At 40.7% G+C, this 27,343-nt stretch overlaps 2 protein-coding genes across 13 annotated transcripts in view; one reads left to right on the forward strand and one right to left on the reverse strand.

Moving 5' to 3' along the window:
• Positions 1-297: 297 nt before the first annotated feature.
• Positions 298-16,694, forward strand: PRSS35 (serine protease 35). 2 transcript variants are annotated; one of them, XM_025860770.2, is made up of 2 exons: positions 298-655; positions 12,006-16,693. In XM_025860770.2, the coding sequence occupies exon 2, from the start codon at positions 12,025-12,027 to the stop codon at positions 13,261-13,263; it is 1,239 nt and encodes a 412-aa protein (XP_025716555.1). In that variant the 5' UTR covers positions 298-655; positions 12,006-12,024; the 3' UTR covers positions 13,264-16,693. The 2 variants fall into 2 exon arrangements, with proteins under 2 accessions (XP_025716555.1, XP_073749668.1); XM_073893567.1 differs by lacking the exon at positions 298-655 and adding an exon at positions 6,792-6,834 and having other exon boundaries at positions 12,006-16,694.
• Positions 16,695-23,008: 6,314 nt separating this feature from the next.
• The window catches only part of SNAP91 (synaptosome associated protein 91), a 147,226-nt gene continuing 142,891 nt past the window's right edge, over positions 23,009-27,343 (reverse strand). For all 11 annotated transcript variants that reach the window (XM_073893573.1, XM_073893575.1, XM_073893576.1 and 8 more), the window contains one exon: positions 23,009-26,777. Coding sequence is in view for 2 of the 11 variants with exons in the window: in XM_073893579.1 (XP_073749680.1) it covers positions 26,763-26,777 (15 nt within the window). In the remaining 9 variants the exon portion in view is untranslated. The remainder of the gene's footprint in view (positions 26,778-27,343) is intronic.

The following is a 27,343-nucleotide window of genomic DNA, read 5'->3' on the forward strand; positions in this document are numbered from 1 at the left end:
GGGGATACGTCCCAAGAAGCGAGATCCCCGACAGAGACGGCTTGGGATGGGGGTGGGGAAACAGCTCTGGTTCTTCTAGATGGCTGGGGTCGAGACAGAGCCGGGGGTAGTGAGACTCAAAAGAACAACTCCCACACGCTCCCATCACCCTTCCTCCGCAGACTTTCAAGTGTCTTCTTGAGATAGCGTGCAAGGGATGCACACTATCACGGGGACAGACCTCTCTTGTGAATCGACCCATGAATTTTTCCTCGTGCTTCATTCTTTCACTCTGGGGACAAAGATACTGGGGTGAGAGGTGGTGGCCCGTCTGCTCCGCACGTCCGAGGAACCCCCCTCCCTCGGCCCAGCCCGGCGTCCGGGTTCCTTCCCCCTCCCTCCTTCCCTGCCTCTCTTCTAGCCCACCTCCTCCCCTCCTTCGCCTCCCCCTCTGCGTCCGCCCGCCCGCGTCATCGCCCCCTTTCCCCTCCCATGTGCCGGCCCGCGCACTGCTCGGCGCAGGCCTCCGCAGTCTCCGCCACCAGCCGCTGGTGGTGCGGGCGGGTCCGCGAAGCTCGCGGCAGCAACCCCCGCCCGCCCTGGCCAGCGCTCTGACCACCGCGGGGGCCTTTGATTCGAGCTGGGCAGCGCCCCGAGCGCCGAATAAGCTTCGCAGGTAAGGACGGAGCCCCCCCCGCAGACAGGGCAAAACCCAAGATTCTGGACGTTTCCCTGAGAAAGGCAGACCCACCCGAGGAGAGCTTCTTTGAAGGGCTCCAAAGATAGGGATCGAACTTAGCACTTTAAGTCCTGAAAGAAACTACTCTCCCAATAGGCAGCCCTGGATGCCGGCCTCTGCCCAGTTGAATATTAACAGTAACAGTGTTTGCATTGGACTCTAAATGGAATTCTTTCTACTTAAGCAGTACCAGAGGGGACCCTCTGTATTTTATGATTATTAACAGATGCCACTGAAAAAGGTGTAAAACCATTCTTGGAAAGTCTACTCTGGTTGAAAGCCTCCTTGGCAGGGTCACTATGAAAGCCAGGAATCTCTCTCTCTGACTTTCTGCCTGTCTGTCTTTCATCAGCTTGGCTGCACGGGTCAGCAAAAGGAGCAGCGAAAAACATTTTTAAAAATGAGAAGGTGAAATGAAATTGAACAGTCTTGTACTTGCTTTAAAATACAAGTAAAGGGGGATAGATAAAGCAAGATGGGCAAAATCTTGGTAATTATTGAAGCTGGGTGATGGGCATACGGAGTTATATTCTCTCTCTCTCTCTTTTTTTTTTTTACTCTTCTACTTTTGTGTAGTCGGGAAATTTTCCATAATTAAACAGTTTTTGAAAAGTTGTAGAAACACTCCCCCCAGCATCATTTGGCCTTTTTACACTGTTACTGATTTGAAAAGAAGCTGCTTTTCGTATCTAGTTAGTCCCCCCTTTTATTAACCCTTCTCACTTCTGAAATTAATTTTCATTTTATCCCAGTACATTTGTCTCTACAGAGTGTTATAAAAGTCCTATAATCCTGGAGCATTGTGCCTAGAATCTAGTTTATAATTTAGACGAGAGAATGTTAACAGTTCCAGCCAAATAAGACATCTAGGCTTGAAAGCAGTGACCAAGTATATGGAATTTTATTTTTACTAGGAGATATTAGAGGAGACCCCTTAGTGCGAGAGGAGGTTGAGCATGGATACTCTGCCCACTTTTCTTGCAGACAACTCAGAAACCCGTACACTCTTGAGACTTTTTCATGTTTTTAAATGTGAGATTGTTTAGCTTGGAGCTTGGCATATGGGATGTGCTCGCTATATGTTAAAAAAAACAATTGCTAATGTGAGTTAATTTTCCCTATCGAGTCCATTATTTATCTTTCTCTGACTGGTGCTCTAATGTCCAAGTCCAGCATATGGCGTTTGAACAGTAGGATCAGACTCGGAATTCTGGAGGCTGAAGCCACCTCAGCTGGCCTTGGGTTAACTTTGCAGATGAGAAATCTGAGATGAGAGGCTGGGAAACAGCATAGCCAAATGAGTGGTATAAAAGTTATTTTCCCCCAGAGCTGCAAATAGGTTAAACCGACCCACGATTAGCCAACAACATTGTGATCCTAAGAGGCTTTAAAGCCTGCAGAGTCATGAAGCTCATACATTTACATATATTCTTCGCTCTGAAAGGCCAACTTGCCAGAGAAAAACTAAGTCAGGAGCCATATGCTGTGAGTTTCCTATCTCCGTGTATGAGCGAGCCAGCAGAGGGTTCCCCTGGGGCTCCCTTAGTGCCATTCACCCCAAAGTTGATTTACACACAACATATCCATTACATAAATTGAAATGTCCATATCCTGGAAAAATAGCCAAAAAACAAAGGGGGTTTTAGTTTTTATTGTGATGAGAAACAGAAGTTGTGGGTTACTGTAAAATAATTAACTGTGTCACTTTACCATCTTCCTGCCCTCGAGTACTGCCAAATTTTTAAAGCAGACATTACTTTGTCCCCATTCCTGAAACTAAACTTGAAAATAGTGCTACGGTATGGTGTTTTGAATAGAAATTGGCGCACTGTCAATGAACTTTTTTGCCATTTCTTTTCAGTGTTGAGTCAGTGGAGAGCTTCTCCTTTGGTAATGGATTATATAAAGTATTTGATAAACATATGTGAAATAGTTGGCAAGTTGAAGATTTTTCTTTGTGTTGAAACGACTTGCAGCACATTTTCGGGGACTCTTTAGCAGTGCTGTAGGTCAGAGTGGAAGAGTCCTGGCGCTATAATGGTTTTTGGAAAAATCCACCTGCCAGAAAATTGTCTGGCTGTAGACAGCATCATCAGCCCTCAGTTCATCAGGTTAAGGCTCTGTGGCCTGTAGATGGGTTTTCAAATGTGATAAATTCCATATGTGACAACCATTTAGTATGTTATTAGCCAGTTGGATTTTAACCCCTGCTGAATCGTACATGCTTTTATTTTTTTATTTTATATTTTTTAAGATTTTATTTATTTGAGAGAGAGAATGAGAGAGAGAGAGCACATGAGAGGGGGGAGGGTCAGAGGGCGAAGCAGACTCCCTGCCAAGCAGGGAGCCCGATGTGGGACTCGATCCAGGGACTCCAGGATCATGACCTGAGCCGAAGGCAGTCGCTTAACCAACTGAGCCACCATAAATTCTGTATCATAGCTCAGTGAATGTAAACAATTTCAGTGCAGGACGTTAGATTTGCCATCAGCAGCCTCGCGCTGCCATCTAGTGGTGGTAGGACGGACGGACAGCAGGCAAGTTCCTACCCCGGGGACCAGCATTTAAACTTCTTGAGGATCACTCCTGACCAAGTGACGTGTTTCTCGTTTGTGGTTTAGCCTGAGACTTTAGAGCTGAGAGGTATCTTAGAAGTGTTTTACTCCAGCTCGGCAGGTCGGGAGGATTATCACAGAGGTTCTTAAACAAGGAAAGAAACTTTGAAATGGTGCCTAACATAGTAAGCACTCAGTATGTGTTTGCTGAATAAACAAATTTATCTACCCTGTTCCAGTTCTTGTCTCTCTCTACCACAGCCACCAAAAAGTTTTAACACGATCTTCTGTTTTTAGTTTGAAAATTGAGGGACTGTGTAATTTTCCTTAAAGTGAAAATTTTCATTTATGTCTAAGTCTCTGAACCAAACTTTTCTTTTTCCACTTTATGTCACTCCCCACTATTCTTTCTTTCTAAACATCCAGGGCAGACAGTTGTAAAAACTAGACTCTTATCTTTCCTTTTTTTTTTTTTAAGACTTTATCTATTTATTTGAGAGAGAGAGAGTGAGAGAGAGAGCCCAAGAGGGGGTAGGGTCAGAGTGAGAAGCAGACTCCCTGCTGAGCAGGGAGCCCGACACGGGACTTGATCCCAGGACCCTGGGATCATGACCTGAGCCGAAGGCAGTCGCTTAACCAACTGAGCCACCCAGGCGCCCTAGACTCTTACCTTTATCTACTGCTGCTGTAAAAATGATCAAAAACGTAGAGATTTAAAAACAATACATTATCTTACAGTTCTGGAGGCCAGAGGTGTAAAGAGGGTCCGCGGGGTTGCATTCCTTCTGGAAATTGGAGGAGAGATTATGTTCCCTTGCCCTCTGCAGGTTCTAGAGGCTGACCCTCCTTCCTATAAGGATCCCGGTGATTACAGGAGCCTCACCTGGATAATCCCAGCTAATCTCCTCATGTAACGATTGTTCACGAAATCACAGGTGCAGTCCCCCTCACCCTGTAAGGAACATATGCACAGGTGCTGGGGATTCAGGTATGGCTTTCTTCGGGAGCCATTTTTTGGGGCATACCACAATGAGGTGTACAGCCGTTAGAGATGTATGAGATCCCTTCTAAATACCTACCTATGTTTTGGTTCCTGTCGTTTGATATTAATAGTGATTGCGGTCATTTGTGGGTGTTTGCTGGGCTCTGGGCATTGTGCTTGTATACAGCATATTAGTTTCTCACCAAAATACTCTAAAATATCATTCCTGTTTAGCCAATGATACTAGGAAATAATGTTGGGAGAGGTTATGTAACCTTCCTGAAAATCATACTGCCCTCCAAGCCCACTGCCTCCAGAAGCCCCGAAACACCTTCCATCACTAATTACTAGTTACCGTTACTTTCCCATCACCGTGATCCCATACGCTTTTTAACTTAAATGCTGTCTCCATGCAGGACTCCAGTCAGTGAGTGATGTTAGGTGAGGGCTCAAGTGGACAGGGAATTAGACTTTGTAAAACACCCACGCTGCCCTGCATCCGCTCCCAGGTTGTGAGGGTGACTATTAAAGCTTTTCGAAGTGTTCTTCACAACCTAAGCCATGTGACGCTCGCTTCACACTTGCCTCCTCTCCCTGCTCATGCTCCTCCCCTCCTGCTGCGGCCTTTTGCCCAAACCAGCCCTTGTGTCTGCAGTGATTGAGACTATCTGGCCCAGGCCACAGTGTCCACCCGCCGTGTGTCCATCTTTCCCGGGCAGGTGGAGGCTGAAGGAGGAGGAGGAATGAAGACGGCTGTGCGCGCTTCCGCACGTAAGGTGTGGAATCCACCGCTATCACTATTAATATCAAACGACAGGAACCAAAACATAGGTAGGTATTTAGAAGGGATCTCATACATCTCTAACGGCTGTACACCTCATTGTGGTATGCCCCAAAACATGGCTCCCGAAGAAAGCCATACCTGAATCCCCAGCACCTGTGCATACGTTCCTTACAGGGTGAGGGAGACTGCACCTGTGATTTCGTGAACAATTGTTGCATGAGGAGATTATGTTGGGAGGGGCAGGGGGCTGGAAACGTGGATAGCTAAATAAAGCACAGGCGTGTTGGCAGAAGTGGCTGTGCCAGTCATTTCTGTGTCCTAACAAACACCCGAGGTAGAAATTGGCATTGGCCCTCCAAGGTCATTGATCTGAGCAGTCCCTGACCCACACCACCCCTGGGCATCGTGTGACAGGTTCATGCAGAATTAGGTTCTATGGCAGCACGGTATACACATGAATCTGGACAACTGCCTGAGGATACATAACAAGGGACCCGGTGCAAAGACAGGCCTGAGTAAGTGCAAGTCTATCACCTGGCGAGGGAGAGCATCTCAGTGCAAATTCCTTTTTTTTCCTCCGGCTTTATTGAAGTATGATTGACAAAATTATGTATATTTAAGGTGTACATCATGTTGTTTATATTTATATAAATATATACACATTGTATATCTTTAGATACATAGGTGTAAATATACATAGATATGTGTGTGTATGTATATATACACGTTGTGAAATGGTTACTGCAACTAAGATAATTAACATATCCATCACCTCACATAGTGCAGATTCTTGATGGTAAGTCAGCATTCTTGTTTTCAGATACAGGAAAAATAATTCATTTGAAATATTTAATAGAATGAGTAATCATTTATTTAGTCTGTCTATCCTATTTAAGCTAAGCAATACACTTCTCAGGGTAAAAAAACCCCAAAAAACAGAAGCGGTACTGAGTCTTAGAATAGAATTAGTCGTGCCATAGTAAAATTCTATACGCTCTAGGTAGACCCACTCAAAAACTTAGGTTTTTATTTCACTATAAACCGCTCCTCTTGGAGTAATTATTTTGACATTGACTCTGTTTCTTTTTAGGCTGAGGGCATGATGCAGTTCTAGAATTCCTAATGTAGATCCAGGCTATAAGTAAGACACAGGAAATGCAATTCGAGTGTTCTGTGGCTGGGTAACGTTTAGTCACACTTAAGTTTAATAGCTCTGAGAAAAATATAGTACAAAGCCACAGATATTCATGGGCATGAGTAATCAGGAAAGCATTCATTTGGGAAGTCTCTAAAATGTAGCTGTCCTTGAGCAAAAAACATAACAAAACAAAGAAAAAGGGAGTTTGAGAGTGTGTCTGAGACTATCCTGAAATAAAAATATTTGGCTGTTAAGTTTTAGAAAGCTAAGTGCTATAGCTTTGGCTTAAGTAATAAACTATTTTAAAGTGATATTAATTCACCCATTAAAGTAGAATAATAACTATAAAAGAACCTATTATTGACTGCTTACTGTGCTCTGGGCTCAGAGATAATTCTCTGGACATATCATCTTACTTAATCCCCATGCTTATGTTCCGAGGTAGAGATTACTCTTCTCCCTGCTTTGCAGATGAAGATGCTGAAACCGAACTTAATGAATCGCCCAAATTCATGTGCCCGATAAGTGGTAAAGATGAGACTGAGCCCAAATATTCCTACTGCCTGGTCAATACACGTAACCACTACATTGGTACAGATGCTCCAATATTCTAAATACTATCAGCAGTCACACCTCTAAAGAAAGCATAAGCAAACAGTAAGTTATCTCTTGTAGTTTCGTGTGGTCATTTCTATTACTATAGACCAAGTACAAAGGTGAAATAATGGCTAATGGCTACTCCATTGGTAAGAATTCATCTACAAATTCTGATTCTTCTTCCCTAGTTCCCTTCCACTCCATTTGTCTCCACGAGCCAACCCATCAACTGTGTGTACACTGACTCATGGTGGAGACCGATGACTGCAGCCTCACTTTTGTTAACCAAAATTGGAATTTGAAGCCCCAAATCCAAGGCATCTGGAAAGTGACAGCAAAGGTCACAATTATAATGGAAAACAGGAAAAAGGAGGAGCAGGAGGGAAGACACGGGACATTAAAGCTTTCAAAATGGCACGGCTGCCCCGCCACTTGGGACTGTGTCTCTTTTTAGATCAATGAGCTGGTGCTTTTTTGGATGCTGGGCACGTGTAGCTGTGTCCACTGAACCGTGGATTGCTCTATCAGTAAAAGCTATCATTTACCTTACACTGACAGTTTCCCACAAGGCAAACTTAGATTTCCCAGAAGCAAGTGTCCTTAAACATTTGTCCAATTTTAAATTACAGGCCAAATTAGGCTAACTAAATTCATGTCCTCTTACTGTGATTCTGAGGTCACATGATAAGGCTCTGCCCTTCCCCTGCCCAAGGCTAGATGTGGGCATAGCTTTTATTCCTGTGGTGCACTGCTGTGGAACTCCCTCAAAGGGCACCGGACGGGCCTGGCAAACCCACGCTCGTGCAGAATTTGTAGCATCAGATGCTGGAAGCATTACATACAAGCCTACTGAATTTTTTTAATTGAGGCGTGGTGGGCATACAATGTTACATTAGTTTCTGGGCATACAATGTTACGTTAGTTTCAGGCGTTTAACAGTGACGTGTTGATTCTGCAGGTTAGGCTGTGCTCACCACAGTGGAGCCACCATGGGTCACCAGACAACACTATTACAATTCCATTGACCATATTCCCTCAGGTGTACCTTTGATTCCCACGACTCATTCCATAACTGGAAGCCTTTGGGTCCCACCCCCCTTCACCCGTTTTGCTCACTCTCCACACCTCCACCCCCACCCCGCCTCCTGAATTTGAATCTTTTCAGATGTATTATTAACATAGTTATGAAAAAGTATGTTTTTTCTTTATTAATGGATGAACCGTTTGATATTAGCAGTTGCTAACACCGTAAAAGAGCAAAGTTTAGAATAAATTTGTTTTGTACCCAAAGAAGAAGCAGAGGTCATTTGGAACTTGGTTGAGCAATCATTCCTGGATAAACTGCCTTCTGGGGTGTGGCTCAGGATGCTGCCCCAGGGCCTTTACTGCTGCCGTGGATCTCAGACTGTACTGAGTATCTGAATCACCTGGAGGGCTGGTTAAAACATGGGTAGCTGGGAACCCCATCTCCCATGCCCCCCTTCCCCCCATTATGGAGAGTTTGGGAAAGTAGCTCTGGGTTGGGCCCAGAGATTTAGCATTTTTAACAAGATCCCAGGTGATGCTGACCCTGCTGATCTGGGACAGCTATCTGGGCATCCCTTAATAAACAGGGTTTATTTTGCCATACACAGGTTAGGAATTTTATTAACATACTAATGACATTCTTTTGAGTTATTCATGTTTCATTTAGAGTCCAAAGGCAGGAAAAAAACCCCAATGTCCCAGCTCAAAGCAGGCAGGAGGAGTTCCCCCTTCCTCACAGGAGGGTCCACCTTTTCATTCTATGCAGGCCTTCCACTGACTGCACAAGGCCCACCCACATTCAGGAGGAAGTTGGCACAATCTACCAATCTACCAATCTACCAATTCAAATGCTACTCTCTTCTGGAAACACCCTCAGAGATGCACCCAGAATAATGTTTGACCAAATATCTGGGTACCCCGCAGCCTAGTCAAGTTGACACAAAAAATTAACCATGACATGGGGCTTTCTTCAAAGTCTACCTAGAGAATTATGGCACAGGGTGAATGTTTTATTTGGTAAAAAGTAGGGGGAACTTCTGTATTTGAGATTCATGTTCCAGTCAGGGGTTTGTATAGCAACAGATCATCTTGTCAGTTACCATTTAATACTTGCATTCTGCCTTTCTAATCCCTAACTAGCTTTAGTTGTAAGGCTAAATTAAATAGCAGTGAAAAAAAAATAAAACCTAACCAGGGAAACAATATCACAGTACCATGATTTACATGTCCTCTGTTTTGCCTAGGAATGCCTTTCACACATTGATTACTCCAAGGATCATTAGTATCAAGTGTCAAAATGTACAGAGTGATTCTTTGCATTTCTCAACATGGATATTTAGCTGACTTTCAGTCTTTGGTGTACTTTTTTTAAGATTTATTTATTCATTAGAGAGAGAAAGAGCGTGTGAGTGTGTGGGAGTGGCAGGGGGAGGGGCAGAGGAAGAGGGAGAGAAACAGACTCTCCACTGAGCGGTGAGCCCATTGCCAGGCTCTATCCCAGGTACCCCGAGATCACAACCCTGGCCAAAATGAAGAGCTGGTTGCCCAGCTCTGCCTGAACCACCCAGGGGCCCTTCTTTGGTGTATTCTTCTTCTTCTAAGATTTTATTTATTTATTTGAGAGAGAGAGCACAAGCAGGGGAGAGGGGGCAGAGGGAGAGGAGAAGCAGACTCCCCGGCTCCATCCCAGGACCCTGAAATCATGACCTGAACCAAAGACAGATGCTTAACCAACTGAGCCACCCAGGGACCCCCTTTGGTGTATTCTTTTATTAGTTCACAATGGACAGCTGTTGTCATAAAGGACTAAATAAAAAAAATCAATTTTTTAAACATTTTGTTGCCCACACACAAAAAATTTTCTTGATTGAAATTTTGCTAAGAATCAAGCGGATAACATCAAATACACACACACATATGTTTTTAAAAATAATCTATTTTGCCCTGTTTTTAGGCTAAGAGGCAGCAAATAACTCTGATTTCAGCTTTTTTTTTTACAAAGACATAATTTTTCATCTTAGGAACTACCCACTAAAACATGATTTCAAGGCCTCAATAGAGTTACTGAGTTGTTAGCCTTTTTCACTCCAATTCAATTAAATAAAATTAATGAAATAGTCATTGTGAAAATTTCATTGGAGATAACAAAAGAAAATACTAACTGGCTCAACAACATCATTACCAATATAATTACAGCTTTGTATAAAGTGACATTTGCTATGGTGATGATTAGAAAATATTGTGACATGAGTGTGGATTTTTTTTATTGATTTTTTTAAAGATTTTATTTATTTATTTGAGAGAAAGGATGAGAGAGAGAGCATTCCATCACTCTGTACAAAAGAATGCCCTGTCTCCAAAGTAAAACAAATTACAAGCTATTTAGCAAATAAGACAGTCTAATATTAACCAGAATCACCACTGCTCTGCATGCAAGTATGAGTAGATAAAAAACGGAAACTGCAAAACTTCTGTGTAATTTTGCTAATGCAAATCATGGTAAAGATTATTCTGAATTTACTTAATAATTTTCAAATACATTATGATACAAATTACATCATGTTTCAGTGACTATATCTTGTTTAAACAATAAAGTGGTTCATGTAGTATGTGTTTTTGTTTTATCAAAAGAATGCCATTAGTGTTGTTAACAAACTTATCTACCTGTATATGGGCCAAATGAACTCTGTTGTGTCAAGAGATGCCCATATTTGGGTGCCTGGGTGGCTCAGTTAAGTGTCTGCCTTCGGCTCAGGTCATGATCTCAGGGTCCTGGGATCGAGCCCCACATCGGGCTCCCTGCTCGGTGGCGAGTCTGCTTCTCCCTCTGCCCCTCACCCTGCTAGTGCTCTTTCTCTCTCACTCTCTCTGTCTCTCTCTCTCAAGTAAATAAATAAAATCTTAAAAAAAAGAGAGAGAGAGAGAGATGCCCATGTTCAGCTCTGCCTCGGAGACAACTTTTGCTTTTCATGACAGTGCACAGGACCTTACACTGGGTTGTGGGCCCTTCCTAACATTTCTCATTAGCTTTTTTTCCGTGCCAACCACCACCACCCCCAACCCAAACCCAAAACTAGCCTTCTCAGAAAACATTGCGAGTAAAGGCATTGTAGGAATAATCTAACCTTGAATTGTCTCAGCTTTCTATAAAATGAATAGCATATGCTAAGCGTTGGTATTTTAACTATTAGTTTAAGAGACTTGGAGCAGAGCTCACAAACAGCAGTGACCTGGAAGTTCAAAATTGCTGCTCCAAAGAATACTACCACTGTCCCCTACCCACACAGAGCAAAAACTGGCAAACATCAATTCTATGAAATAGCTTTACATACCAGTGAGCCTAGAGAAGCTGGAGAAGAGGGCAAGAAGATGTAAACAATACAAGGGGTATTACATAATTTATCAAACACTGGCAACTGAAAGCATATTTAACAAAAACACCACTCTTGGATGAGGAGACTAATGATGAAAGGGACTATATTTAATCATGATCATGTTCTCCCAAGTGGCAAATTCAGAACCACAGCCTTAAATTCTTACAACTAATTTTAATCTACAGTAAAGTTCTACCATGAGGCATTTTGTATGTTGCTTTGCTTAGATGATAGTTCCAAGCACAACTTGGTTTTAAGGAAAGTGCATGGTACATCGCACCATCGGCCAGCTTGGTCTGCAAACCATGGTTTAAGGAAATTCACTGTATTATAATGAACATTTCTGAGCTCCGTGCTAGGCATTTATGCTCCAGAGATGAGGAATTTATGATCCCTGCTCTTGAAGAGCTAAGTGCAGGGGAAAATGCTAGACATCTGCTGCTATCTTTATTTCTAAATCACTTAGAAATAAGGTTGTAGGAGACCTAGGAAGGGAGAGTGGCTCAGGCAATAGGGGACCCCGGTTCACCACCCCATCTAACCCTCCCATGTGTTGGGTTGTCTGGGGAGGTAGAGGCAGAGATGGCAGGTGGGGGTGGGGGATGGTGGGTTAGGGCTGGTGGAAGGAAGATTGGGTGAAATACAATTTACTAATTTTGGAAGTCTGTGTGAGCCTACTTAGCAGGGTGTTTCTCTAATCTTGGTAAAATCTAATAAAGACTCCTATTTGTGGTGATGGTACGTTAAGGACTCAATGCCTAAATGAAATGATAAGTAATGTAGTTAAAAAGAGAACATTATAAAGCTTCTCTTTCTTTTTATATTTTTAAGGACAAAAGAGAAGAACAAAATGGAAAATATGTTATTTTGTTGGATATTTTTCACCCTTGGGTGGACCCTCATTGATGGATCCGAAATGGAACAGGATTTTATGTGGCACTTAAAAAAAATCCCCCGGATTGTCAGTGAAAGGACTTTCCATCTCACCAGCCCCAGCTTTGAGGCAGATGCTAAGATGGTGCTCAATAGAGTGTGTGGCATTGAATGCCAGAAAGAACTCCCACTTCCCAGCCTTTCTGATCTGGAAGATTCTCTTTCCTTTGAGACTGTCTTTGAGAATGGCACCCGAACCTTGACCAGAGTGAAAGTCCAAGATGTGGTCCTTGAGCCCACTCAAAATGTCAGCGTGAAAGGGGCATCTGTTAGGAGGAAGAGACAGGTGTACGGCACAGACAGCAGGTTCAGCATCTTGGACAAAAAGTTCTTAACCAATTTCCCTTTCAACACAGCCGTGAAGCTCTCCACGGGCTGCAGTGGTATTCTCATTTCCCCCAGCCACGTTCTAACAGCTGCCCACTGTGTGCATGATGGGAAGGACTACATCAAAGGGAGTAAAAAGCTAAGGGTAGGGTTGTTGAAGATGAGAAATAAGGGTGGTGGCAAGAAACGGAGGGGTTCTAAGAGGAGCAGGAGAGAAGCCAATGGTGGCGACCAGCGAGAGGATCCCAAAGACAATCTGGAGAGAGCCAAGGCTGGAAGAAGAAGAAAGGAATCTGGTCGGGGTCGTAGAGTCCCTGAGGGGAGGCCCTCCTTCCAGTGGACCCGGGTCAAGAATACGCACATTCCCAAAGGCTGGGCCAGAGGAGGGAAGGGGGATGCTGCTTTGGACTATGACTATGCTCTTCTGGAGTTGAAGCGCGCTCACAAAAAGAAATACATGGAACTAGGAATCAGTCCAGCCATCAAGAAGCTGCCTGGGGGAATGATCCACTTCTCAGGATTTGATCATGATAGGGCCGATCAGTTAGTCTACAGGTTTTGTAGTGTGTCCGACGAATCCAGTGATCTCCTCTATCAATACTGTGATGCCGAGTCAGGCTCCACTGGTTCTGGGGTCTATCTGCGTCTGAAAGAGCCAGACAAGAAGAATTGGAAGCGCAAAATCATTGCAGTCTATTCAGGCCACCAGTGGGTCGATGTCCACGGTGTGCAGAAGGACTACAATGTGGCGGTGCGCATCACTCCCCTCAAGTACGCCCAGATCTGCCTCTGGATTCATGGAAATAACGCCAACTGTACTTACGGCTAACAAAAACCTGCAGTGAGTCAATGGATTATTTAAATCGCAGAGCACTCCAGTTATGATTATTGTAGCAAGATCACTTCCTAGGTTATGCCTGGACTCGAACGCTATCAACAACATTTTTATAAATTTATTGTTTCAAAATTAGGAGATTTTCATCTGTTTAAAAAATACTTAGGTATAAATAACTGAAACTAGATGGGCACCTCAGTGTCAAGTATATATCCTTTATAGGGTGATAAGTATCATTTATGGGAAGTCTTTTGTTTCTTTCTGCCTTCTTAAGATTAGACACTTTAAAACTTCAAACTGGTACCATAAATAATATGTGATTTCTTAAGGGACTTATTCTCAGGGTCCTACTCTATCAAGAATCTAATAGGGTGCTGGCTGCATATTAAATGGGAAACTGCATATACACATAGAGACAGTGACATGATTAGCGTCAGGGTAGAGACAATAATTTACAACAGCTTGTGTTACTTGGAGATGGACCCATTCAACTCATGCCCTCCATGTTTATATAGTGTTTTCTCTTGGGTCTGAGAAGCTTTGGTTTAGTTGTTGGTGGTGGTGTTTTTAAGAATTACAAGATACAGCAAATTTTATAAAAAAGCTAACAACTATTTTACTGCTTTAAAAAATGTCAGCTGAAGTGTGTATTATTTAAAAATGGGAGAAATACTTTGTTCTATGAAATGAATCTAGTTTAAAAATAAGGAAGCTGAGATATTTTAAGATCTCAAGGTTTTATTTAACTAATGTTCGGAACGTGGACTTTTCATGAAGGCAGAAGGAAGACAGTTCACAAGTTATAAATGGTCATGTTTTGAAAGCCTCTTCATTTAATGCTAGTCTTCTATGTATGAGATGTTAAGAGTTTTAGGACCAAGAATTTTAGTCTTTCTCAAGAGAGAGCCTTTTTCCCCTTGATAGATTTCGGCTTTCTTAATAGGGCCACACACATATTATTTTGGCAATTTCTCTGACAAGCAGTTTTAGATAAATCCCTAAAAATGAATATAATTTACACATACAGTTTTTAAAAGAAGGTTCTGATTCTTTTCATCACGGGCCAAGGCTGCACACTCGCTCAGGCCGTCATGGCGGCCCCAGCAGACAGAACCAATGGCTGTCTTCAGGCAAAACACAGTCGTTTCTCACACATTTCTTGAATGAACAGATATTTGCTGGATGGTAGTAAAAGTGAGTTTGTTCAGGCCATTATGTCTAAAGGGTTTTAGTGATTTGCAGTTGAGTGTACCATAAAATTCAGGAATTGCAAGCCTAATTTCTGGTCTGCTATTTTTGGCAGTTTCTAGGGCACACATTCTTTTCTCTCACTAAATCACTGATTCTGCCGGAGTTCAAATTTATTTTACTTATTATTTTTTTTTGAGAGAATGGGGAGTTATACCCTTGATTAGTATGCAAAGGAACATTTGATTAGGTTATAATAAAAAGTGATTTTGTATATCTTGTCCAAAATAGCTGGAATTCAGTACAAGTATACATTCTTTTGTAGTGTGAATCTGTTTAAAAATCATTCAATAAAAATAAAAAAAATAAATCAATCATAACTCTTACTATATCCACATATATGTTTTATATACAGGGTTTCAGCGAATATTAAATTAACTGTAGTTTACTAAAAAAATGATTTTATTTAATTCTAACTGCATTTCACGAAGCAGTATTTTATCATTGGTGCTAGTGGGATCGGGCTATTGACTCTAAACTTTTGATCAGATTTTTTTGGGGGAAACATCTGTATGATCACTGCAACTGAAAGTGCTTTGACATGAATTTTGCACACTTGCATGCTTGCAAATGCACACAATCTTCATCTTAGATTCTTAGAAAATAATTCCTGGGATTTCTGTAAATTCAGAATAACTTAAGGTATTTGGTGTCAGTAGTTTGGAGCTGAAGCTTAAATTCTGAATACATATGATTTCCTTAAAGTCATTGAACTTTCCGAAAATATAAAATTTAGCCTATTTTATTTGCAGGGGTTTATTTTATTCTGTCGTTCTCTTTTCTTTACCAAGTGAATCATGAATCTTATATGACCTATTTAGGACCACTAAAGTATGCTGTATTACTCAGAAAGTTTTATTTCACAATCTTTTCCTGTTACACTTACCAGATTTGAAATAGAAATTGACTTCATGTAGCTGAAGAAATACACTCTTGATGTCTTTTGCGTGCAAAGGTCTATAGTGAGTTTCTGCTTGAAGAAACTTATCAGTGATTTGAATTCAAATAACTACAGTATTTACAAAACAACTGAAATTTAAAATTGTGTGATTTTTTTTCTTTACTCAAATAATGTGTTTCATTTTATTTATGTTTTTTTCTTGCTCAAATGGTTGTGTGTGGGCAGAAGAGACAACATTTTTTTTTCTTTTTTGATGTGCTTACTTAAATCCCAAATGTTCTTTTCAAAAAAAGTTTTAAATGCATATGTGAGCAAGATCAGAGTTTAGCCTTTTTATTTGTAGATCAAAAAATACTTTGAAATTATTTTTTCATAGAAAGAATCTCAGGATTAGAAGAGACCATAAAGATCATTTAGCTTAACTCCAAAATTTAGATTTTAACTTCCCTCCATCACATTCCATTCAAGTGGTTTTCCAGTAATAAAAACTTCACCACTTAAATATTGGTTAGTTATTAAAATTAATTCAGGAATATAACTTACTATTTTAGTTTAAATTATTAGATCAGTTTGTTACATTCTGCAAAAATTACATTGTTTATCTTGCATTTTATCCCAATCTCCACATTTCAATTACTCATAATTCTTTGGCCTTCTGCTAGCAAATTGGGTGTTTACTCTTATCAAAAATGAATTGGGATCCTTAATTAAGAATATTGGGGTAAGGCAATAGAAGCAAACACTGAGCATTACAAAGATGTGGCTCTCTAGCCGGAAATAGCCTGGAAATAGGATCATATATTCTTTTATGTGGTGTCACTATAACAATTAAATATATTTTCGCTACTGATTTTAAAGATAACCTGCCAAGGCTTAAAAAATAGTTTTGTGTTTAGTAAACATCTCCAATTAATTAATGGAAGAATATTTCTAATAAATTGATTTTTTTCCCCAGCTAGAATTGCTCTTTCTTTAATGACCTAATCATAAGGCTCCAAGATACTTAGGAGATTTGGTTTAATTGATCATGAAATCATGTTCTCATCAGATGAGGTCAGTAGATAGGTGGATTCACGACTCTTTATTGATTCACCATTTAACTGAGGGGGAAAAACCGTCTTGGGTGGCTTTCTTTTCTCCTTACAAATAAAGCCTAGGGAGGGAAATTCCTTGTCTACTTCTTTCTGGGTTTGATAACTGGCAGTTTGATTCAGTTAGTTCAACTGTCGAGAGCACGGTGGCCAAATTAACTTGTAATCCAAATCTAGGCTAGTTTGCTTTACCTCCAGGTAAGGTGCTGTCTTCGTTAGTTTGGGCTGCCGGAAGAAAATACCATGGACTGGGGGGCTTAAACAACCAAAATTTTGCTAGGTACCATCTTGCTGTAGACTCATGTGACCTCTTCTTTGTGAACATTCAGAGAGAATGCAAATGAGCTCTTTGGTGTCTCTTCTTATAAGGGGATAATCCCATTATAAGGGCCCCACTTTCATGACCTCATCTGATTCCACACACCTTGCTAAGACCCCGTTTCCAAATAGCATTACACTGGGGGTATGCATTTGGGGGGTGGGAGCACAGTCGGTCCACAACAGGTGCCCATTCAAAAGCCAGAAGTTGTACCTTGCGCCGGGCCCAGGAAACCTCACAAACACAGCAGCCAACAGAGGAACAAGGTGAAGGTTGTGAATGGCAGCTCCCGGCAACCAAACTCTTTCTCACCACTTCTGTCATCATTACCTCGAGTGCTTGTATCTGGCACAGAGGAGGTGGCCAATACATGCTAAAAAATATCACCAAGTAAACATTGAGGCTTCCTCTTTCAGGGCATTACTAATTCTGTGCAACATGACAAGGCTCCGAAATGCTAGAGGTATTGTCTTAATTGTATATTGCACTAAAGCTACATCTACATCTTTAAATAATGGTAATATTTGTAATGAATTTTATCATGGGAATACTGAAGCAAGGCACTCAAGGAATCAGATGTTTGCAATATTCCCTCCCAACTCGTGTGTGTTTCTGATAAAAGGGCCTACAAACTGATGGAGCCAGGCCCCCGTAGTACCCCCATCCTCTCCATCTACCACGTAAACATGTAATCAGATCATCTCTGCCTCAAAATTGGCCCCTAAAATCTTTTTGCTTTAGTAATATTTAAAATTTTCCAATAACATCTTAAAATCCACTTACTTTCATCAAGCCCTGGGGGCAAGTAGGCTACTTAGCACATCTACTGCAATCTACACTGCAGTCCACGTGATCATGATCCATGATTGCATTCCAGTGTGGTGTTACCAAACTGAGGCTGTCACATTCCCATCTGTGTTTGTAAACATTTTACTAAAACAGAAACTCGCATTTATGTCATTGAAATCCTGTATGTATCGATTCGTAAGCTGAAAAAGTGTGTACACTTTCACCCATCGGGCACAGATAAAGGGAATACTTCAGAAACTGCTCCCACAACTGAAGACAGAGTTTGGAAGCTTCCTCCAGGCTCTTGCTCAGCCTGATGACCACACATTTCCTTATTCTTCTATATATTTTACTTCTAATTTCATCAGCAATTTGTACTATGCCATGCAATTAAGATCTGCTACCTAGAATTTCCCTTGTGGGCAATTTCAAATGTCCAAAATACAACAAAAAATATGAGGCCCAAAATGAGTGACATGAAATTACTTTTGCTGTAGAAATAATCTTAACAAATTTGGTGATCTAATTTCTCAAGTTACAGTTAGACGGTCGCTCGCTGCCAAGGGAAGTCTACAATAATCCCAAGAAGTGATAGCCTGACAGAAAAGGAGGATGCAGGCAAATCACTAAAGGACTTTTTTAAAAAAGGTATAAAGATACAAAATTATAGTCATTTGGAGCTATTGTTTTTGGTGCTGTTACGTGAACCACACTGGCCTGTGGAGGCATGCCAATATGTCGTGTTTATAATGATTACATGATCAATATTAAATTTAGTTATGTTCAGTATGAGTTTTGGAAGGCATTACATCATAGAAAAATTTTTATCCAAAAAGCTTTAACTTTCTTTTTTCCTAGAAAGAACAAATGTGTGTGCGTGTGCACATGTGTGCACGTAAGTGGGGTGTGGGGAGGGGTGGAGGGAGAGGGAGAGAGGGAATCTTAAGCAGGCTCCATGCCCAGCGTGGGGCGTGTGGTAGGGGCTCCATCTCACGACCCTGATATCATGACCTGAGCAGCATCAAGCCTCGAATGCTTAACCGACTGAGCCACCCAGGTGCCCCATTAAACACTTCCAAAAAGTTTTAAGAGAAGCATCAGCGGACTACATAATTGACTTGTTTTATACTCAAACGAATTCTAATCTCAAAAGTCAAGAAAAATATCTTTCCCAAATATTTTATCGAACCCCCAACCTCCTTCACAGTTAAAATATCTGTGCATTGTGAACGTTAATGTGTTATTGCAGGTTCAGAAACTGTCATATGGCTGCCGCCGATGAATGCCTACACTTTACAGCAGAGAGGTACAGCGACTCTGGTGTGACGGAAAACATTCAGCATGTGGAATAAAATACCTTTAACGGTCTAACCACACTAGACTGCCTTGTATAAAGTTAATGCTCAGCAAATATGCTGATAGTTAGTTAGTCTTATAAGATTATAGAAATTCCCTGATATAATTGAAAGAAAGACTGGCATTTCCCATGAGCAGAGGCCAACAATCATTTCTCCTGACAAACAGGGAGTTTGTCTGTGGCGCGTGTGCTGGGAGGTTTAGGGTAATGTGCCTCTGTTCTCTGAAACTCGTCCTCCCTGCCCCCACCCCCCTCATTATGTTACTCCCAAGCTTCCAGCTTACTGGGGTTTAGCTAACAACATAATGTTTTTCTAAAAACTGCCCATCAAGGAGCTTATAAACCAGATAAGCAATTCAGGGATTTCCTAAAATAATCCTTACAGTACTGAGGCTTCTGGATGGTAAGGAGAAGTCCCTTTGAGCTCCAAGCACCTCCCCGCTACCAGCCCTTCTCCTCCCATTAATTGGCAGGAGGCAAGACTTTGCAATTTTTGCTTTACTTAGAGTTTAAACTACTGCTAATGAAGTCACATACCCGATCACAAAACAACATAAATCTCAGGGTATAGGAGAAAAGAATGTACTAGTGCATAGTAGAGAGATCTGGGAGGACACATGAATTTTTTTCCCCTCAAAACCACTTTGAATGGATCAACTGTTAGAAAAAGTTGCAGCTAGCAAATCTTCGAAGATACAGCTTTAAATTTTTCAAAAAATGTTTGTGATACCTACAAACATGCTGCTTATTTTTTCTTTTAAAAAATCACTATGGGCTTGGTGCCAAGATTGTACTGCCAAACAAAAGTACCACCTTATCAAGGAATTGCCTAAAAATAAAAGCATGTTGTTTGGGAGACAGGACCTGAATTTAGTATTTTGCCACTGTACTTAGAACACTTACTTTAAAAGGCTCTCTTTGTGGCCTGAGAAACGAAGTGAAACTATTGTACCCACCAAATGGGCAGCTGTGCCTCTTCATGCAGACGGCCACATGACTGATGTGGCTCCACATCACTGTCCTGGGCAGTCGTAGGCCCACAGATGGCAGCATCTCTCTCCTGTGCATACCCTCAAATTAAAGCTTGGGTTTTGGTGGAAACTACTGTATCATAATGCAATATGGACCACTTTTTTTTATGACTAGTAACTAAACGTCTCAATTTTTAGACTAGCTGAAACACAATACTCTTTGTGGCTTTCCTATTTTGAAGTATTTAGAAAATTCCCCAGAATCATCCATAAGTTTTAAACAGAGCTACTCACTGTGATTCCACTGGATCTCTGGGTTTTCAGTGGTTTCCTTAGCCTAGTGGTTTCCAAGTTTGGCTGCTCATCGGAATGCCCTAGGGAATTATTTTAGAAAGCCTGTTTCCAGGGTCTCCCTGAGATCTACCCTGGAATCCGCCAGAGTGAGGCCCAGAGATCTATATTTGATAAAGCTCTCCAAGTACTGGATGATCATCCAGGTGTGGGACCCACTGTCATAGTGTGTTTCCTAAATGAATTGTTCTTCCACCTTCCACAGCTCTCCCTCTGTGCACAATGATGATGTTTTGTCTTTTTCTTCCAGGGTGAATGTTTTCTCGGCTTCAATTGCCTTTATACATGTTCTTGTAAGCTACCTCAAGGACGCTGGTAATGAAAGTGGTGGTAAACTATCAAATACATAGAGAGTATTCTTTTCAGTATTTTTCTAAAGTGGAAATACATTTTCGCAATAACATTGTTATAATACTGTTTTATGATGGTAAGAAATGAGTCAAATTTACAAAACTCTTGAGCATATGCAATCATTTTACAATTTGTGACAAAATCCAATTTTACATACTTCCTGAAAATTAGATACTATATATATATTTTTTATTTATAATCCATTTCACAAAGTAGGTCAGATCAATTTAATTCAACAAACTTTTATTGAGTCCAATCTTAGGCACACAGGATATAGAGTGAAGTCCTAGATTCTACCCTTCCTCAAAGAATTCATAACATACTAAGGAAGTCAGACATATAAAAAAATAGTGTGGAAAAGGTTCAGTATAAGGTGCTGAAGGAACACATTTGAGAAGGATTGGCTCTCGCAGGGTGGGCAGATATGATAAAGAAATATTTCTTAGAGGAGGTGATGCCTAGGTTGGGTTTTGAAGGAGAAGTTGAGGTTTTCCAACCTATCAGTGGGGAACTTGGGGGAGAGGAGGGCATCCATGGGAGGGGTGCCAAAGTATGTAAGTGGTGTGTTTAGGCTACCGTGAGTATTTAAGGATTGTTGCTATAGGAGATTAGCACCGCCTACTGGTGAGGAATGGCAAGAAATGAGGTTACCAAGCTAGACTGAGAGCCTTGAAAAGATTTTTGGACTTGAATGCAATGTTAGAGAGTTTTGAGTTTAACCTTTAGTTGACGAGGAATTGATGCAGGTTTTTAAGTTAGAGAAATGTGATCAGATGGGCATTTGGGGAAGGAAACCTGGCAATACCCTTTAGGCTGGATTCAGGGGGGTTTGGGTGGGGATTAGACTAGAGGCAAAGAGCCCTGTGTGGAGGCCGCTGGAGCTGCTGTGCTAAGGAAGTGGTAGTGGGAATGGTAGGAGAGGGCAAGTCAGGCAGAATGTTCAGTATATTCGGTAGCCCACTGAACGCAGGAGAGAATTGAGGGTGTCATGTCCCACAGCTGGGAGACTTGGGAGCCTAGGTAGATGGTGAGACCACCAAGCAAGACAGAAAACTAGACTTGAGGAAAAAGATTGAGTTCATTTTTAGACATGTATGTTTTAACATTTTTGTAGACTGTTTATCAGTAAGGTTGAGAACATCCATACACAAAGAATGCAATGCCAAGAGAGTTAGGTTACAAACATACATGGTTTTTTAGTGAACTAATCCTTAGTTAACACATAACCACCCAGTAAGTCATTTAGCTATATTTTATTCTGAACCCAATCACATAGCAACCACACCTTTGTCTCTGTTCTAAAAACTAAATGCTCCTTTTAATTTAGCTTTGAAGACATAGCTTTGTTTTTCCCTGAGAAGGGATAGGTGTTCTAAAACTCTGGCCCTGAATTTACATCTGAAATATTTCGTACACAGTCACAACTCCATTTCCTGTTTTCAATAGAGTGCCAAATCCACGTGATCCAAAACAGCAGAGAGTTTAAAAAACAACTCCAAATTTCCTTGGGATATACTTTTAAGTCTTTTCAGGCTATAAAGTTTACTTCCTGTTTATAAATTATGAAATTAGTTGACTTACCCCCCAGAGATGTTCTCTACTCTGAAAGAGAGAAATGAACCATGGGATGTTTGGGTGGGTTGGAGATGAATCTAGTACTTAAGATTGGGTTAACAGCAGAGGAGACCATCATGAAAAGATGATTGTGTACCCCTCGCCTGGCTGGGAAGGTATCCTTCTAGGTCCTGACCCTTCTGGGTGCTGCTTTCTGCAGGCCTGGCTTCTGTTGCAGGCTACCATCTCTTGCGGCCATAGGTTTTTAATCCAAATTGTCTTGCTCTCTCAGCCCTGATGGCTACCACCTGCACATGTCGTGTTCCTTCTGGTTATATTTAACTTCGACAGTATCTTCCATCTCCAATCATCACTAAATAGTTCTAGCTTTTTTTTAAAATCACTGTCAAAGTATATTTATTAAACTTCTTGATCTCCAGATAGAAAGACTTAATTCTATTATAAAGCATTTATCATGTCATCATCTTCCATTTATGTTCTTAAAAAGTATCATTACGTATTGGAAACTCTAAGAAGGATTCTCTAGGTGACTGAGTCGAACTCTGGTGGGTGTTGTGTCCTGCCTGGACACCCTTTCCAGCTGACACACTCATCCCCCAGCTCTGTATTGAATTGTGAGTTGTTTTTTTTTTTTTTGAGAGAGAGACAGAGTGAGCGAACGGTGGGCGGGGCCACAGAGGAGAGAATCTCAAGCTGACCCCCCCCCTTAGCACGGAGCCCGATGCAGGGCTTGTTCTCACAACCCGGAGATCACGACCTGAGCCGAAATCAAGAGTCAGACGCTCAACCGATGGAGCCACCCAAGTGGCCCTTAATATTTTTATTTTTAAATGAATTAAAGACATTTGAAAGTTTCTCAATTTTAATTTCTAACATAGTAAGCATTGACAGATATAACCCATATAAATGAGAGCTTTTTGAGGGCCTCAAAAACAAGTGCAAAGGTGCAGAGCAAAACCAGTTTGAAGACCCGTCGTCTGTAAATGAGTTGTAGGGCACCTATTACAGAGTCAGTTATAGAAGCCCTTTCTGTCTCAGAACTGTCTGAGCATGCATGCGCGGAAATGAATTCAGGTGATGCAGCGTTGCTGTTTTGAGGCTTTAGCTAAGGTTAATGACCATATCACTAACTCACACACAGCTCCCTCGTGTTTCCTCTCACAGACGGGATCCAGATAACGTGCGCAGTAGTGAAATCTGTCAGCAAGGCTATGAGAAACTGAAATTTTCTTAAAGCCCAAGAGGATTAACAATAAACTACCACAAAACCCACTGCCTTGAAAATAGAGACCAGTGTGACTTCTCAACTAAGATGACCCTGATTTTTATTTTGAACCAGTACTTCCACACAGAAAACACTATGATAATCACTGCCACCAGAGCCTGCCCCTCTTCCGCCAACAAAAATTTGGGGCTATGTTATTAAAGGTGTCTACCTCAGAGGCAGAAGGAGGCCTTCACACAATTTATCTTTCTGTGACTTTCCATTTCTCTTTTTATGTTTTACTCCTTTCCTCCTCTTGCAAACCCCACGACTCCTCCAAAAAAGTCTTTGGTCTTTATTCTTTTTCTTTAAGGTACAACAAATAACACAAAAGCAAACAAAGGAGACACTTAATATAGAGAGAACCACTTGTAACCATTATACCAAATAAAAAGTGACTCAAAATCTTCAACTCAAGATGAGTTTTTAATCGATATTAGTTCTTCTGTTAGGATGAGCTGACAGCTATTAAAACTCTAACATTTGACAATAAATGTCCATAGGAGCGTTATTCTTCAGGAATTAGAAATATGGTATTAGCTCAGCAGTGTCCAGGTAGGTGAGGACACCTCTAAGAACTAATATACTTGTGTTCATCCCAAACACTTACCCGGCACCCACTGACGTGCTAGTTCCTGAGGGTATGAACAGGAGATTTTTCCTGCCTTTGAGGCTCACAACTGGCCAGAGGATGCCAGTGTCACAGATGATTATAATATAATATGTTAAGTGCCATAAGGGTTGATAAGAGTAGGGTGGAGAGCCATGACAGACAAGTAGGATTTAGCTGCACTGCTGGAGCTGGTGAGGTCATGTCAGGCAGAGGGCCCTGTGTGAGCCAGCAAAGTGCTTGGTGTCCCCTTGCCTCACGAGTGGTGTGGTGATGCAGAGAACAGTGTGCCTGTGCCCATATCCTCATGCATGCAGAGGACGGGGCTGAGCTGGAGGTGAGGCTAGAGAGGCAGGCTCATGTGTGGAAGAATATCATGGCTAAACTGGACCTGTGTTGAAAATTATCCAGAGAGACTCATTTTTTAAGTGCCCAGAGAACCTCATTCAGCATCTCATCTACGTGACAATTGTACAAGGACCACCAAGAACCTCAATGGGGCAAGGTTCAAGTGTCAGATTTAAAAATAATGCTCTTGCAGTTTCACCTATTGAGAATTCATACCACTGAATGGGCCATTCAATGAAGAGAAAAAGCTTATTAAAAAATACAGTATTAAACTGAAAATTACTTAAAGTCTAAAATACATTTCTGTAACAATATGCCTACAGGGTAATATATGACCAAAATGTAATCTACAAAAATCATAATAGATAATCAGATACTAGCTTCTGAAAGTTAGTTCTCGAGATAGAAATCCTAAATAGTGAAGGGCAAGAGAGTTTTAGAAATAAGGATATGCTTGTAGCTGAGAAATACTTCTATTTGAGATTGGACTAGTTTTTGAATCATGGTCACAATCGAGTTATAGGCATAAAGTCAGCCCGTTTTCTAGGTTTGTGTGTCTGAGTTTATGGGCAGGCAGGTGTGTGTTTAAACTATAATCTAAAGTCTTATTATTCTTCAACTTTCATGGAGAATTCTCACAAAACTATTATAGGAGTTGCATAATTTAAAAGAAAGTTCATCCTTTTCTTTTTTGAAATATGGAATTTCAGTTTATCTGACAGCAACCAGAGTCCCAAGTTTAATGACAGCTAATTAAAGTGTTCTTTTCTCCCCCTTATTTTTAACTCACTGTAAAATAATCAGAACTATGTTGGCATGAACAGCATTTCTCACTGTGAATGTTTTTTAAATTTTCAATATTTTGTATATGCTGTGTGTCATTTGAAACAGACATTTTCTCTAAAAAATAATCGAAAAGAGAAAGATTATGTTTGCATTTCTTTGTTCAAGGTGTTTATTGCATCTCAGAGGGCGTACATGCACTGGGTTTTAAACTGAAATAGAAAGAAATGCCATTTTGAAATTGGTTTTAGGTAATTTTCCCCCATTACAGTGTATGTTATCCCCACAGTAAATTCAGATACAACCACTTTTAAATGGTACCATACATCTATTAAATAATTTGAAAAATAGGCAAACACCTTTCCAACCCAATATGCTTTTACAAAGAGCTGCCAAGCCACTAGCAACACTGATCAACAGTGACCTCATTTATGCATCAAAATCTTAAGCCAAGCCATCAGCACATACAGTATGACAACAAATTAAAAATGAAAGAATACAGTATGTACAGTAAAGGATACAATTCTCTGAATTAGTTTAAATTCTAATCACAATGGTACAACAAAACCTACTTTGAGCTCAATTGAGGCATGGAAGAACACTAGTCTACAGAACACACAAAGAAATACTAAATTAACAGATGTACATAAAACCCACAATAAAATAAAAATATTTGCAGTAATCTTTAAATTACACATATACCTTGGGGTGTCTTCATAATCATTTGAATAGCACATCTCTAATTGCATTTTCACGGACGGGATAGAAACGGACCCTTTACTTTTCAGTGCATTTAATCAAGAATGAATAAATAGGTCAATTTAGATGCAAAACCTGTCAAATATAATCAAAATATACATTTTAATATAGCAGTGATTAAATATGGAATTCTTTCCATATGATTTTTTCATTCTTGATAAGGTAGCTTCAAGGAGAAATATTTATTATGGACGTTTACCCTTATATTTTTTTTAAAACAAAATTTCTTAACATATACAGTGCCACAAAAATAAACATTTCTCACAACAGTTGAAGTTCCTGTGATTGGAAAAATGTACTCCACACCAAAAAAGTTTTGTATATTTAAGAGTGTTTTCCTTACTATTTGATATTATCACACCATGTTTGTAACAGAGATACAGAGAATTTATGGGGAGAGTTTAGGTTTGTCCAAAAGTCATATATACATCAAAACCCTCAAAGACACAGACACATCTTTCCAACTGGCTCACCACACAACAGCTGCATCATCCGTCCATGGGCGAGGTCCAGAAAAGCACTAAAGGCATCAGAAACATCCATTCATTGTTTTTACATCGTACAACACACAAAGAACCCAAATACACTACAATTTTGAGATAGGGATAACAGCTAAGGTAGTACACATTCCTAATGTTCACTTTCACAGCTGTGCTACACATTTTGGAAGAGAAGTTACGAGTAAGCATTGGGTTTGGTACTGGTGGCTCACTTTGAAACTCTGAGCATCAATTTTATTTGAAGTCTCCAAACTCATTATTTTTTTTCCTATTCAGTCACAAAAATTGCAGCTGTAAAGATAAAAAGCACTTGAATTAGAAAACAACATGACACATTCCTCAAACATATTACCTCCCTCGCATTTTTACCTCACAGTTACTATGAAAAATCTTCATGCAAAAGGTTTCTTTATAACAAATTCACATTTATACACTTTTCATGATTCTTTGCTTCAAGTTTCAGCCGGGAAGAGATTTTTAGGAAAACTTTTAACGTAAGGTTTCATTTTAGATAAAAATTGTAGCAGCAAAATTTTGAAATGTGGATACTTACTAGAAATCTCCGTAGTGAGACATTTACTATTAAATAAGAACAGTTCGCCTTTTAAAAAGGGCAGATGGGGGAAAGGAATGACAGCAATTTTCATTATTTTTGGCTTTTTTTTTTTTTCAGTTATGGTGTTCAGTGAGTCACTCAACGGTTGAACAAGTAACAGAAGAGAGGAGGAGGGAGACAATCCGTGGTGACACTGCCTCTTGGGGAACGTCACTCCCAGGAACACCAGTCCCTGCTTCACCAGTCATCCCTGCCAGGGAGTCTGCCTGGGGTGAAGGCTTAGCCACGTGAGGAACTCGTT

Source organism: Callorhinus ursinus, unplaced genomic scaffold, assembly GCF_003265705.2.
Source record: "Callorhinus ursinus isolate GAN/ISIS: 27379988/994484 unplaced genomic scaffold, GSC_fseal_2.0 scaffold6, whole genome shotgun sequence".
NCBI lineage: Eukaryota > Metazoa > Chordata > Mammalia > Carnivora > Otariidae > Callorhinus > Callorhinus ursinus.